This window comes from Micropterus salmoides, unplaced genomic scaffold, assembly GCF_014851395.1.
Source record: "Micropterus salmoides isolate LMB-PRFRI ecotype aquatic unplaced genomic scaffold, ASM1485139v1 Ms_hic_scaffold_12, whole genome shotgun sequence".
In the NCBI taxonomy this organism is placed as follows: domain Eukaryota; kingdom Metazoa; phylum Chordata; class Actinopteri; order Centrarchiformes; family Centrarchidae; genus Micropterus; species Micropterus salmoides.
This window is the reverse complement of record NW_024040263.1, coordinates 33,497,115-33,512,079: the sequence shown is the minus strand read 5'-3', so window position 1 is coordinate 33,512,079 and position 14,965 is coordinate 33,497,115. Positions and strand designations below refer to the sequence as shown.

General features: G+C 44.5%; 2 protein-coding genes and 1 long non-coding RNA gene across 7 annotated transcripts in view; 2 read left to right on the top strand and 1 right to left on the bottom strand.

The window, feature by feature from the left end:
- Positions 1 to 2,371, top strand: part of zdhhc5a (zinc finger DHHC-type palmitoyltransferase 5a) — a 36,364-nt gene extending 33,993 nt beyond the window's left edge. For 2 of the 4 annotated variants that reach the window (XM_038714637.1, XM_038714636.1), the window contains exon 12: positions 371 to 608. In XM_038714637.1, coding sequence (XP_038570565.1) covers positions 371 to 608 — 238 coding nt within the window. Of the gene's footprint in view, positions 1 to 370 lie in introns of all 4 variants that reach the window. The other 2 variants (XR_005443928.1, XM_038714638.1) reach the window with 2 other exon arrangements.
- A 996-nt stretch (positions 2,372 to 3,367) lies between these two features.
- Positions 3,368 to 12,182, bottom strand: tmx2b (thioredoxin-related transmembrane protein 2b). Of its 2 annotated transcripts, none has more exons than XM_038714640.1 (8): positions 11,928 to 12,182; positions 10,170 to 10,230; positions 7,721 to 7,834; positions 6,593 to 6,669; positions 6,332 to 6,438; positions 6,172 to 6,237; positions 5,914 to 6,043; positions 3,368 to 4,818 (listed from the first exon to the last, which is right to left on the bottom strand). In XM_038714640.1, exons 2-8 carry the CDS (start codon positions 10,210 to 10,212, stop codon positions 4,639 to 4,641), a joined length of 717 nt encoding a protein of 238 aa, XP_038570568.1. In that variant the 5' UTR covers positions 10,213 to 10,230; positions 11,928 to 12,182; the 3' UTR covers positions 3,368 to 4,638. The 2 variants fall into 2 exon arrangements, with proteins under 2 accessions (XP_038570568.1, XP_038570567.1); XM_038714639.1 differs by lacking the exon at positions 11,928 to 12,182 and adding an exon at positions 11,419 to 11,607.
- A 1,823-nt stretch (positions 12,183 to 14,005) lies between these two features.
- On the top strand, positions 14,006 to 14,679 carry LOC119899849. The gene is made up of 2 exons (XR_005443930.1): positions 14,006 to 14,300; positions 14,394 to 14,679. It is a non-coding gene; the product is annotated as an uncharacterized LOC119899849 (long non-coding RNA).
- The last annotated feature ends 286 nt before the right edge of the window (positions 14,680 to 14,965 follow it).

The following is a 14,965-nucleotide window of genomic DNA, read 5'->3' as shown; positions in this document are numbered from 1 at the left end:
CAAACAAAACAATAATGATGCTAAATAAAACGCCTGGTTTCCAGCCGCCGTTTGTTCTTTGGCTGGGATGTTAAATTGCGTTCTAAGTGCTAATTTAAGTTGTCTGCAGGAAACCAGCTGTAGTTATTCTGCTCGATGACACCAGAGAATACACAACATGTGCGTCAGACACCATGTGTGATGCACTGATGTGTCGTCCTTCCTGCAGGTCCAGATGGTCTGAACTTCAGTGTAGTGTGTATTGTAGGAATGAGTGAAGTGGTAAAATACTGGCTTTATGTCATCGAGGTCTGCATCTGCTCTTCATCAGCCCTGGACTTCCTCTCCTGGCCGCCACTGATTCTGTCTCTTTGTGTTTTTCTAACACCAGGGATGAGCTGATCCAGATGAAACCTCTCGGTCGGACCAATGGCGGCAAGCCCTTCTCCTCCACCTCCTCCTCCTGCTCCGCCCCTTCCTCTCCCTCTCACCCAGTCAGCGTGTCCGCCCGCCCCGGAGCGGCCTATCCTAACTCGCCGTTGATGCAGAGTCCCGCCCATAAGCCCCAGGGTGGCGCGGTAAAGAAGGTGACTGGCGTCGGAGGCACGACCTACGAGATTTCTGTGTGAGTGGCAGCTTGTCTTGGACCACTGTGACGACGAGGAAATACCGCCCCCTTTCTGCTTTCCTGGGACAGATTTGGACGATACAAGGAGCTGCTGTAGACCCGGACATCTGAGGAGGGACTGGACCATTTTGTCAGGGTCTCGCTCCTCATTGGCTCACTGCCCGTGCAGCTAAACGGCACAGGGCTGTCCTGCTTCCAGACATCCACCTCAGTAACTGCTGGGAAAATGACTGACGTAGGTACCGGGACAGAGAAGAACATTTGTTGGGATTTCACCGGTGCAAACAAACAAGATTTGCCTCCTGGTTTCTGTGGGTTTCCTCCTCGCTGTAGCTCGGGAGGTGGCGCAGGCCTCTTAACGTGGCCAGGTCTGGGGGTTACTTTAGAAAAGTATAGCAGCGCAAGGCCCTGCCAGGGGGAGGAGTCTGATCCCCACCAGAGGGGTGGATTAGGGTTTGATCGCTGTAGGTTAATGACGTATCAGCACTTTGGGACTGAAGCTGCATTTAAGGTCAAATCGACGCAGATGTGATATTTGATCAGTGAACACGTTGGTGCGGTCTGTTGAAACCCGGAGAGATTCATTCAAAGTTAAGGGCTTCCCATAGACAACCAGTTCAGTGTTGATCAAGTGATAGCTAGTTGTCAGTTAAACCCTACTTTTTAACACCAGCATCCACCCAAACGGAGCGTGGTGCGGTTGCGTTGGACCAAGCGTTCCCAGGCGTTGTGCGACGCCGCTCTCCTCGAGGCCGCCGCCTCGTTCGCAGCCGACAGGAGGTCACAAAAATCAGGCAGTCGGAGGGATCTGTCACGGACCCGAGAGACCACAGCGGGACCCCGGCGCTGGCGATCGATCCACGTCGCTGTGTGAACTGACTTTAGGGAAGAAATACGAGAGAAAAAAACACAATGCTGATTCGCCTTTTCTTTAACTCGTTGATTTCTTCCTAGATGTGAATATGTTTGTACAGGACGATGTGATTTCAAATGTGGATGTCTTTTTCTTTATCTTCATTTTTTAGAGTGGCATTTTTACCGGACTGCAGCATGCACTACTCTTACCAGCCACTGTAGGCCGCCGTGTTTGGCTGTGGACCATGTCGTCTGTTTGAACAAACAGGAAGTGGGAAAGTAAATGATAATCATGGTTTGGCCTTTGGTTGTTAACGGGTTCCTTAAGACGAGGCACGTACTTCTAGAAAATGTTTTCCTTGAGCAGTTGCCTTGAAATTTCAAGTGTTTTTTTTATGTCACCTATTTAATTTGAAATTGTTTTATATGGATTTATATGAAAATACAGCTATTGATAAATGAAGAGTTTTTAGTATCGACTCAAGAGGGGTCGTGTTGTCAGTTTCAGATTTATGATGAGAGGGCCCTTCCAATTGGTTTTGGTTGAAGCTCCTCAGTTGATCCTCTGTGAAAGAATCTCAGCTCCAATTTCTTAAATGTTCTATTCTGGGGAAAGAAAACAAACAAACAAAAAAAAAAAACAGGGCCGCAAACTCTCTCAGACACGGACGTCTTATTTAAAATACCGTGTCCTAATATTCAGACTGTAGACCAGATTCATGAAATTCCATCTGGTCTCCAAATTAATGTAAATTTAACTTCATTTGTGAATGAAGGTGCTCGATGCAAATCAAAGAAATGACCAATGTGTGTATTGTACAGCTTAATGTGTGTGTGAGTGTGTTTGTGGATGGGTGGATGTGGTGCAGGACCGTGAAATTGATAATAAACTTAAAACAAAGAGGTGAACACTTGTCACTCTTTTTTTTTTTTTTTTTTCAACCAACCACAAGGAAATTGAGTTATAGTGCTTTGGATTGCAATAATGATAATTATCACAATAATTTACCTCAATAACAATAAAATGTTCAATATCTTGTCAATAAATATTTGGTTTAATACATTTTAATCAAATATTAAAATATTTATTTTGTTAAGAGGCCTAAAGAAAGATTAATATTTGATGAAAAAGATAATCGTTTTGATTGTTCTCCCTCAGACTTGTGAAGCGATCTGCTGTTTGGCATCAAGTGTTTGTCCCGTTCTGACCATAAAGGAAAGTTTAACCACATAATTAACATCTGGTTGCTTCAATTTTCACTCAGGAGGAAAAATCTGCCTCTAAACGGGAAAGAAATAACGATTTGATGTTTATCGTGATAATTATCTATCGAACGATATGAAGTGTTTTTATCGTGATAACTAGTGTTGTTGTCAAGACCAGAGTTTAGAGACCGAGACCAGTTCCCTACATTACATGACACCATCGTGGGGAGAGGGGAGGGGGGGGGGGCAGTCGTTAATGGGAACAACACGTTCGGTCATTGCATTTGAAGAAACACGTCTTACATCCAAGCAAAGTTAGGATGTTAACAAATAAGACAATGCAAAAGCAATTTACTGATATTCCCAAAGTTATGATCTTGACTGGTCAAAATCCCGAGTCCTCAACGTCTGAGACGAGACAAAGACCATCAAAAAGTGGTCTTCAGACCGGCCTCGAGTGCTACAACACCAGCGACACGCAGCCCTAGCTGAAGTCACGACTCGCCTCTGTTCCACTGGCTTCTCAATTAAATCTCTCGTTCAGCGTCTTTCATTGGTCGGTCTGAAAACAAAAGGGTTTGCTGGCGTCTGCGGTCCTTATTCTAAGACAAAGTACGGCCCACTAAACGTTTACTTCTCTGATTGTGGAAATAAGAGGACACGTTCACCTGGCAGAGAAAAGTCAAACTAGAGTTTGTGTGAGGAATGAAATGCACATCGTTTTATTACACGGTCAACAAAACAGGCCAGACTTAAATGAAATGCAACGTGACAGAAGGACAAATCCTTTTCAAAATACAGTACAATACATAACAAAAAAAGTTTTAGTAATTAAGGAATGAGCTCAGTGTCTTTAAAAGCAAATCTAAACAGCTTCACAGTTATTACAACAAGGGGGGGGGGGGGTTAATATTCTGATCAGAAATCTTATTAAAAAACAGTGCTAATAAATCAAATACCTCAAACTCCAGAAGGACCGGGGGAAACCGCCTTTAACTAATAACGGAAAGGGAGTTTATGAATAAATCAAACTACTCTATTTGCTCTCTATTTGCTGCGGTCCTGAGACTGTTGGGAGCCTGGCCGGAAAATACTAGTTACCCTGTTGCTGACATACGGAGTCGGGGGGGAAGCACGGCATGAATGTAGGCAACAAGTGAACAGAAGCAGCAGCGAGCAAAGGAGACGAGGATCCTGGAAATCCAGACCGAGGGAATGTGGAGTCACAAAGGCTGGAATGACGGGAGAGCTGAGCTCGGTCTGTCCACAACAGTACAAACTAATGTCCACGGGGACCAATAGGGAGGCTGTCCAACTGTTAGTTAACGAGTGTAACTCCACCCGACCATGCAGCTCCCATACTGCACCAAACAAAACCAGCAGGAACCTGAACGTACTGAACTCTGCCTCCGTGTTACATCTCAGTTTACATGAACATACAGTTAATCATAGAATGATTAGAAAATCTACTCTGAATTAAATTAGTTGCATAAAATATCTAAATAAAAAAACAGCATGACATTCACTGTTAATTAGTAAGAACTCTGACACCGACTCTCTTACAGCAGCAGCCAGTCAGACTTCACAGCTTGAACCATCAGATGTGTGCTACATAGACGTGGCCACACAGCACATCTCCGGGCCTAACGCTCAGATTCTGGACCGGGTTTTAACATTAGAAGCCGGTTCACTGTCTGCTTCTCCACTGAAGTGTTCACGTGTTGTCTTTGTTCTTTAAGAAAAGGGAAAAGGACGGAGGTCGCTGCAGCCGCGCCAGTGCCGACGGTGAATGCCGTTGATGCTGGAGGCAGGCAGGAGGTGCTGTGGGAGTTTGAATTCTCAGGGCAGAAAAAACAAAGTCCAGGTATTCACAACACGCGACGGGCCAAGAGTGAACAAACTCAACACTGAGGGGAGGAAGAAGAGACAGAGTTCCGTCCAGAAGTCCAAGCTGAGCGACGCAAACTGTCTTACTTGTCCTTTTTGGATTCAGGCCGCTCCGACTGGCCGTCGGCTCCTTGCTGCTCGGGCTCCTCCTCCTCGGGGACCGGTGGGAACTGGGACTGGCTGACCTTGTCTCCTTTGGTCCTGTTGAGCTTCTTGGACTTCTGGTAGAGCTCGTTCAGGTTGAACTCTCGGATGATGTTCTCCTGGTGGAGACAGACAGAGAGACCGACGTGAGCTTATTCGCAGACATGTTTTGATTTTATTCACTTGGATTAGGACTTAATTTTCCTCTAAGTTTTTTTATTTTGTTGAGGAAAAAGGACTGAAAAAAGCTTTTACCTAATTTGACTCGTGCATATTTGTTGCCAAAGATTTTATCGTAATGGTTCTGAATGTTCTGCCTCAGATGTGTGAAGTGATCCTCACGTGTTCTGACCATAAAGACGAGTTTAAACCTCAGTTAACCATCTGGTTTCTTCAACTTTCACTCAGGAGCAAAAATCAGCCTTTAAACTCGAAAGAAATAACGATTTGATACTTATCGTGGTAATTATCGATATCGAAACATATGAAACTTTTTATCGTGGTAACATTTTTGGCCGTATCGTCCGGCCCTAATCTGCGTGATACATCAAATCCACGTGTAATATCTTCTTATTGAATTGTTGAAATTGTGCACTTGATCCTTGCCGTTTGTGAGTTTCCTGGATTATTTGACGGTTTCCTTGAAGTCAGAGACGGAGACACCGGCCAAGAGCTAAACTCAACACCAGACCTCTTTACAGAGATGTAGTTTGTGAACTTACAAAGTAAACAGATATATTATTTAGTTATAAACTCTTTCAATAATTTCTGGAAGATATATTTAACGTTTTCTGTAGCCAATAAGGAAAATGCAGTGGTACCGGCAGGGATCCAGTAGTGCACAACTCAAACTGATCTACTGGCCCAGAGAGTCTAACGTAATGAAAAATGTGACGTTGGACTCCGCCTGTAGAATAAAACTGTTACTACAGCGGTCACGTGCACAATAACGGTGCAAATGCACAATAGCATCAAAAGCGTGTGATGTTTCATGAAGTGCATTCTGCAGTTAGGTTTCCAATTACAGATTTAAACCATCACTTCTCAGTAAACAGCCTCAGCATTCACAAGTTGGCAGCAAAAGCTCTGCTGGACACTTTTTACCTTCGGACTATATTTGACTCAGTTCTTTATAACACTGGTGCACAGCACGGCTTCAAAGAGTAAACTGATGTTTGCCATTTTAGGGAATTGAGTGTACAGTCCGGTCTGACCTCGGTGAAGGTCCAGGACACAGCTCTTCCCTTCTTGTCCACCTGGGGGCGCCGCATCACCTCCTTCCCTCCCTGAAACAACACCAAGGAGGGAAGCTGTTTGGACAGCGGAGACGCAGACACCTTGTATCTGCAGAACAGAGAGACATCCGTACCAGACAGCGGGTCACATTTCCAGTCAGTCCTCTCTACACAAACAAAGACGCATCGGCCTGAGAGACTTGGAGACAAATGAGAATAACAAATACAAAGTCTTACTTCTTGGAAACCTCTCCATAACGTCCAATGTCCACTTTGCCAAACTTGAGACCAGCACAGTTATATCTGACACACAAAACAAAAAAAGGAAGTGAGGGTGCTTTTTTTTTTTAAATGTCACCAAGTGCACTTTAGACTTCACTGGCGGACGGCGTCTTACTTCAGGGAGAGATCAGCGTAAACAGAAGCGAAGGACTGGCACTCCGGAGACCAGTTGGCGAAAAACTCAACGATCCACGTCACCCGACTGTCCCTGTCCAGCTCGTCCTGGACACACAAACACACAATATTCATCCATGACTCAAAAGTAACCTGCACCTCTCCCACACAAGCACATAACTCTTAAAGCTTTTAGCATTCTGCTTAGACGCTGAACTACACTGGCTGGACTGCTGCTACAAATTCTACTACTTGTACTCACATCAATGGTTTTGTCACTGAAGTATTTGATGTATTCTGGTCCCATGTAAAGAGGAGGCTTACAGGTCATCAGGAACACTGAAACAGAAGAACATCAGGAGCAGAGTTGGTGCTGAAACGATTACTTCATTCATTCTTTCTGGTGTTCACACTGAAAGCCATTCAACAGAGTATTACTTAAAATGATCCAATAAATAGAAAAAATAAAAATGAATCTTGTCATGTGAAGTCCATCGCTGAAATAAATAAACTGTTTCATAGTAGTTTCAGGTCAGTTCAGTGATTTCAGCAAATAAAAGCTCGGCTGTTTTGTGTGTAAACAGAGATCCACAAATGTGTAAATAACACTTTGTATGTGAAATTAAAATATCTGTGTAAATTGTACATATTTGCTTTTGTGGATATGATTTTACACAACACAAATATAAAAATACAAGTTTTGGGTAGTGAGATATTTGTGTGTATATATATATATATATATATATATTTTTTTTTTTTACAGATCTCTGCAGAACACATTGGACAAAATTCCACAAATGTGTAAAAAGGAAGTTACAAATATAACATGACCCACAAATTGACAGAAAGCAATCGTGCAAAAACTGTTGTGTGTAGACGTCACTCTGTATTTCTGTGGATATGATTTTACTCATCACAAATGTAAAAATACATATTTGTGGATAGTGAAATATTTGTGGATAGTGAAATATTTGTGGATAGTGAAATATTTGTGGATGGTGAAATATTTGCGCATCATAGTACACATTTGTGGATTATTTTCTGGGGGTTACAAATATTAAAATAACTGGTGCGGTAGTGAGTATTTGGGCAGCAGGATGGTGTATGTGTAGGTGTGTTCTTTTGTTATATCAATTTTTACATTTATATAAATACAAATCCTGTTCCTCTGTAATCTGTTTGGACAACACAAATCCAGAGTAATGCTCGTGTAAATAACAGCTACACACCATTCTAGTATAACTTGCCTCTGTGTGTATTTTTACATGTATTTATGTCACCTATATGTTTGAGCTCGAGTATACGTCTAGCACCTAATCACCAAATTCCTCTTACATAATCCAATAAAATATATCTGATGCGTGAGTGTTTGAGGGGAGGCTGGACCGACCTATGCAGAGAGTCAGGTAGAGCAGACCCATCCGGATGTCCAGTCTGAAGAACAGGATCACATTGGCCACTTTGCTGAACAGGATGATGTTGCCAACATGCTGCTCCACCGTGACTGAGTGAACAGATGCAGAGACGCCATGAACACCATATAAGTTAGCAGGACACGGGGCTGCGCAATTAATCACATTTCAATAACGATTCCCATGTTGGCGTCCACCGATTATGAAAACAAATTAATCGAATTAAAACGATAATTGCATGCTTTTTCGTTTCATTTGTAGTTTATTACATTACAGGTATTTATTCATTTAGACTTACAATTGCTATTTATGTCAGAGGTCGCACGCCTCTCGGGCAACGAGGGGTTAAGTGTCTTGCTCAGGGACACATTGGTGGACGGGTCTCCCACATCATAGGCAAGCATCTTATCTGTCCCATCTGTATCAGTGGATTTATACTTTCCTCCCCGTTGGTTTAAGTCACTGCATGTCCTGACAGAACACCACGGTTGAGTTTTAGCGTTATGTAACATAACGAGATGCCATCAGCTGGAGAAGCTCAGCTGCCACCTGCTCAACCTGATAAAACACTTGTGCCGCCGTCATCCTCCTGCGCTCGAAGATGCTGTTTAAAGTTAATGCATAATCTTTTTTTTTTTTAAATGAAGCACTCAATTTTAAAAGCTCAATAAATGCATGATGTTTTCCCAGTTCAACCAGTAATTGTGTTAATAACCGTGATTTCAATTATGACCCAAATAAATTGCATTTTGCGACCGTTATTTGTTGCAGTGCAAGTATCTACTCGCACATGTGCAATCTGACAAACATTTGTTTAAATATAATGTGTTGAAGAACGGTGAGGGAGCGAGTCTGCACCGGCCTGCTGTTAATGGTCAACTTGACACGCAGCAGTGATAATACAGCAACCTTTTATTTTTATAATAAGCAAGCAGGAGAATCCTCCGTGTCTGCGTCTGTCTGCCAAACGTACGTTGGCAACCATTAATAAGTCGGTGTTAAGAATTTCCACGCAGCTGGCCGCACGTTTTAGCGTGTTGAGACGGGGAGCGACGCTCCGCCCAAAGCTATCAGACTCTTAAACTCTACTTCATCCTCAGCTCTGCTCCACTGGTGATGGTTTATTTCTGTTACCATTTTTATAATTGATTCTATATTAATGTTTATTGAAGGGAGTTTCAAAACTCAATTTCACAAATAAATCTGCCATGTACTTTTATTTTTGTGCTGTTTGCTTATTATTAGCTTATGTTCAGATCCAGTTAACGTGTGATTGACGCTTGAATATAAAGAAAAGCATCTGAACAAACTCTGTACATCTCATTCTCTTTTTTAAAAATGTAGGCTAATTACTTTTCGTGTGTAGCCTTGTACATCTGTCTATGATTGGTGAGTTTCTGAGGGTGCACTCAGTCAGCGTTCAGATGGGCTGCTTTACAGGCCCAGATGTTTGGTACCAGTTACATCAACAAATAGGGTTTAGTCTACAACATTAGCGGTGAGGCGCTTTGTGTGAAGAAGGTGTGAATTACTGTGCCAGTCCGCCCTGGCTGAGGGAGTTTACATGGCTTACACCTCTAACTGTATCCGCTGCACTAGACGTGGTCAACTAAACTGCACAGTTAAAACACGACGCCTTTATGAAGCACAACAGCAGCTAAAAACATCAAATCTGAAGATAGTCAGCGAACAGCTGACGGAGTTGAGCTAAATACGGAGTCCAGAGTTGTTGTTGTTGTTTTAAGTTTTGATCAGTCAGGAGGTTTCTACACGGAGCCGAAGTCGGTCGGTTTCTTCTCCAAAACAAATGGAACAGCTGATTACAGCAGGTAATAAATCACGTTCCAAATACAACACAGACGTGATCGCTGCGAGCTGATCTGCAGCTCTTGTCCATGACCTTCCAGACTGTTCAGATTTAATATTTGTGTTTCTTTATCTGTGCTGGAGAAATTAATAAAGTGAGCAGTGAAAAGCAATTTTTAATCCGTCAAATCTGATGTTCATATCGATGCATTTTGCTCACAAATAATGATGCCGGTCTGTTGCTTTGTACAGCGTTTACGTCAGCTGGTTAATTTGCCTTCGCTGGCGATGGGCTGGATTAACCTTTCAGTTACTAAAAGTTCTTCAGGTGGAAACGCAGCTTTACTGTGTGGCGGGAGAGCAGCAGGCAGTGAAATAACAGAATGGGGTTTAATTTATACATCGTGCTCCGAGTGAGCCAAGTGGAACGGATCCAACCGACGGTGCTCTGGCAGAAGTGATCCGGTCCAAACTGGTCGGTCTTAAAAACCGCAGACAACGGTTCTGGCGCCCGTGGTTCAGGGATGTATACTATTATCTTCCATGCATCTGATCATAACGTGATATTAATGCTCAGGAAAAATCTATTCAAAATAAAAAACAGCAGAGATATTTACTCACTCGCTCGTCTGTTCTTCATCATGACGATGGCGCTGAGGAACATGAGGATCTCCACCTCTCTCTGAGAACACAAACATGAAATGTGTCCAGTCTGTCCATATTGGCTTCATCCTTCAGGAATTGTACAAACAAACATTTTATATCGAAGATGGTAGCGGTAAACACATAACACACAGTATTCCACCATATTTAAGCTGGACAACAAGACAGATCACTGTTACATTGTCTCCTCGAGAGCCTACATGACCTGCGACTACCTGGGTTAAATCAGCTCTATCAGATGACCCAAATGGGAAGTTAAGCGCCAGAGGCTTTGTTGCAGTATCAAAAATACTCGGTTAAAGTTAGGAAAACATGGTCGTTTGGGTTTAGTCACAGAATCCGATGGGTCACAGGTTTTGGTGTTACACCGGATCCCATCGTTTGCTTAAAATTGTTCGCAACAGACACATCACTAGCCCCTCTGACGCAGAGCGGCCCAGGCTTTATGGTGCTTTCAGACCAAAAGCGAAGCGAGCGTTCGGGGCGGTGAGTTTACATACAAAGTCAATGCAAAGACGCGTAGAGCCGCGATTTCCTGTCGGGCGGCGACACGAAGGCGAAGCAAAGGAATTCTTCTCGCAGCAAGGAGGTCGTGGGTTCAAACCCTGGTTGCCTTTCTGTCTGGAGTTTGCATGTTCTCCCCGTGTCCGCGTTGGTTCCACCATCCAAAGACGTGTCTCTAAATGGTCTTTAGGTGTGAGCGTGACTGGTTGTTTGTCTATGTGTGGCCCTGCGATGGACTGGCGACCTGTCCAGGGTGGACCCCGCCTTTCGCCCGGTGTCAGCTGGGATTGGCTCCAGATGGATGTCTTGCTGACAGACCTGACAAAGCATGAATTCATGCATTCACGGTGAGAGGCTAGGAAACACTGTTCCCCTCTGTTTGTCATCATGCAGATGACAAAGAATTTTATATATAAAAATTTACAGAGTATATATATATATATATATATATCCCGTATATAATAACACCTTGATTAACTGCAGTGGGTTATAAATTACGTTTTGTGACTTGAATATCTGCCAATAAGCAAAACAGCATGAATTTCCAGTTCCATCCTCTCCCTGTAAGTTAGCTAACACCTGCTAAAGCCACCGGGCCTTTCTCTCAGCCAGTCTCACCATCCGCCGCTCATCCCCCCGACCAGCTAACTCGGCTTGAAACCAACCCTTGAAAAGCAATTTGTGACTAGTATTTTCTACGGACCCAGTCGAAGTCGCAGGAGTTGCCGTCCTCTCGCTGCGTGGCCAGATTGTCGCAGATGCCAGGCGTCTTGCGGACAGCTAGAAAGGCTATGGACATGAACAGGGACGCTACGTAGTAGGGCTTCAGCAGCCACTTGTACACCTGCGGCAGGTGGTACAGAAAAGCGAGTAACGGCGTAAGCAGAGCCATTTTCTATTAAACTGTCGCACTGAAGCTAAAAGTGAAGCCCGTACAGACCGACGCTGCTGCGGCCGTTAGCTCACTGTGAATGACGCTAGCTAGCTTGGTGGTTGTGCGAAGGTAGCCGTGAGACAACTTCCGGTTTAGATGGTTAAAAATAAAACCATTTATAATTATATAATATAAGTATATGCACCGCGTTGCCTTTAGATTAATTTATTGTATTGTGAAATAGATTTTATGATATTATGTTTTATATTTTAATACATCTGTGGCGTTCTTTACACCCAAATTAACATACATCTGCTTTTAATATGAAGGTGACAGACCTGAGTTCCTGTGTAGCTGTGGTTAACTGTTGGTAACTTGGTTCAGCTCTGCAGTTTGCAGTCGGCAAAATTGTAAAGAATTCCTGATTTAAAGGGGTGGGAAGAGGTACTGAGGTCAATCAGGACGAATGTGTCAAACAGGCGCTGATTGGTCACTGTCACAGGTCGCTGCTGATTGGTTCCTGTGCCACTGGAAGAGTTTTTATGATTTTACATCACAGCTTGGTAAAGTGGGATGCAATGACCTGCCATCATTTATCTCTCTTAGGATCCTCGTGGGGCTCTCAGGCTGTCTGGAGTAAAAAGAAAGAGAGAGATGTATTACTGTGAGAAGTTCAAAGATAGCACATTTATCCATCGTCAACCACTTATCCTGCATACAGGGTCGCGGGGGGGCTTGAGCCAATCTGACATCAGGCACAAGGCGTGGTACACCCTGGACATCTGCATGTCTTTGGACGGTGGGAGGAGGCCGGAGCACCCGGAGAGAACATGCAAACTCCACACAGAAAGGCCGGGGCAACCGGGGTTTGAACCCACGACCTTCCTGCTGTGAGAAGACAGTGCTAACCACTGCACCAGAAATGTGTTTTATCTTAAATGAACACCTTCATTTATCACATCAGGAGGAATTCGGAGTGGTTCAATTATTTTCAGCTGCGGTATTTTTCACAGCAGACAATTTGACTTGTCATAGTAGAAAAGTAAAAGAACGATGTCTGTTACCGTTCAGGCCTACACCTCCTCCATCGTGGCCCACTCATTATAATAATAATAATAATAATAATCTTTATTTGTAGAGCACTTTTCAAAAACAAGTTACAAAGTGCTTTAACAAGTGTAAAGACAATAATACAAAAAAAATACAAGATAAAAGCATGAAAACATTGAAAAGACTAAAATACACGTTTAAGATAAATATAAAATTAGTAAAATACGATAAAATAAAAGGGATAAAAGACACTCATGTGTCCAAACATCCTCCAACCCGTGCAGGACACCACAAAACTATAGAGGACTTGCATCAGCTCGTCATTTCTGCAGTTTCAAGGACAGAACGCTGGTAGCTGTTATTGTCTAACAACAGATTTAGAGGACTAACTCAGCTGCTCTTTCGCCTCTAACACCTCCAACCCCACTACTCCCCCCTCCTCCTCCTCACTGTCCCCCACCCTCCTGTGAGACACCAACCCCTGCTGACCAGGTGAGAAGACAGATGAGGAGACCCCACTCCAACAAGACTGCAGGCCCTGACGGTGTCCCCGTCCCGGGGTGCTCAAAGCCTGTGCCCCCCAGCTATGTGGAGTCCTTCGCCATGTCTTCAACCTGAGCCTGAGTCTCCAAAGGGTCCCTGTGCTGTGCTGTTCCTGTGCCAAAGACGCCACCTACACCACAGACTTCAACTACCACACAGAGTTCTGCCATCTTCAGAAGTTTTCTGATGACTCTGCTGTGGTTGGATGTATCAGCAGGGTGACCAGGCAGAGTACAGAGCTGTGGGGGGGACGACTTTGTCACATGGTGTGAGCAGAAACATCTGCAGCTCAACGTGACAAAGACTAAAGAGCTGGTTGTGGATCTAAGGAGAGCAAAGGCACCAGTGACCCCTGTTTCCATCCCTGTGGACACTGTGGAGGACTACAAATACCTGGAGTGCACATGGACAATAAACGGGACTGGGCCAAGAACACTGAGGCCTCTACAGGAAGTGCCGTCTCTATTTTCTGAGGAGGCTGAGGTCCTTCAACATCTGCAGGAGGATCTGAGGATGTTTTATGAGTCTGTGCTGTCCTGTTTGCTGTTGGATGCTGCGGACGCCAACAGACTCAACGAACTGATCCAAGGCCAGCGACGTTGTGGGGGTGGAGCTGGACTCTCTGTCGGTGGTGTCAGAGAAGAGGATGCTGTCCAAACTACATGTCATCTTGGACAAACCCTCCTCAAAGATAGGAGCTCTTTCAGTGCAAGACTCATTCCCCCAAAATGCACCGCAGAGCGCCACAGGAAGTCATTCCTGCCTGTGGCCATCAAGCTTTCTAACTCCTCCCTCTAAGTGTCTAAAACTTAGTCAGTTATTAAACTAGACCTCATTATCTATTTTCTGTCCAATATTCCCTGTCGCGGTGACAGCCCGGCTGTCGGTGAGTGTCCTGTTTCTCCTTTCCCTCACATTCTGGTTTCTCCTGTGCCTCCTCTCTCTCTCTGTGTGCTCTCTCCCTCCCTGCTCCGGAGCCCGGCTGGCTACCCACACCTGCACCTCGTTTACCTCCATCCCCGGCCGCCGCACCTGCCAGCCATCAGCCTCATCACTGCCAGTATATCTACCCCGGCTTTCCACTCCACCCTCGCTCGATCGTCGCAGCTCTTGACCTGGTGTCGCCGCTTCGTTCTGGCTTTATTTCTTATACTCCTTTTGCCTCTTGTCCTCTTGCCTACTAACCCTGTCTCTCGGTTTTTCCCCGCCAGGTTCACTCACCTCTGCCTCCCAGCTCGGCCAGCCGGGCTCGCTCGCCTGCCTCCTCCTCTCGCCGCCTCCACGACACCCCCCCGGCTTCTCCACTCGCACCCCGCCTGGACCCCCGTCTCCGTGTCCTCACCTACCCGTCTGCCAGCCTCCCCCCTAGCCTCCAGCCTTGTGCCCTCCGTTCCTCCAGCTTCTCGGTTCCCCGAGTCCTCGTCTGCCTCTCCCCCTCCTTCCACCTGCCCTCGCCTCGAGCCTGCTTTTCCTCAATAAACCTCTCTTTCACCCTCAGCGTTGCGTTTGGGTCCTTTCTGTCTCCCACCGTTACAATTACCTGTTTAATAATTAATGTGCAATATTCTCTGCTGCTATTTATTCACTAGTCCTTTTTGGTTCATCACAACTCTTAATAATGTAAATATTGTACATACCCACACTCCTTTATATTTGTCTTTATTTTTATATTTATACTATTATATTTATATACTCTTTATCTATCTACCTTTGACAAGTGCAACTGTGACAAAAGAATTTCCCCTCGGGGATCAATAAAGTATTTCTGATTCTGACTTGTTGA

Coding starts and splice junctions, on each gene's coding strand:
- tmx2b (XM_038714639.1), bottom strand. CDS start 11,607: ATGGCTCTGCTTACGCCGTTACTCGCTTTTCTGTACCACCTGCCGCAG. Junction 6,044..6,171: donor TATGGAGAGGTTTCCAAGAA/GTAAGACTTTGT, acceptor TCTGTTCTGCAG/ATACAAGGTGTCTGCGTCTC. Junction 4,819..5,913: donor TGTCCTGGACCTTCACCGAG/GTCAGACCGGAC, acceptor TGTCTCCACCAG/GAGAACATCATCCGAGAGTT.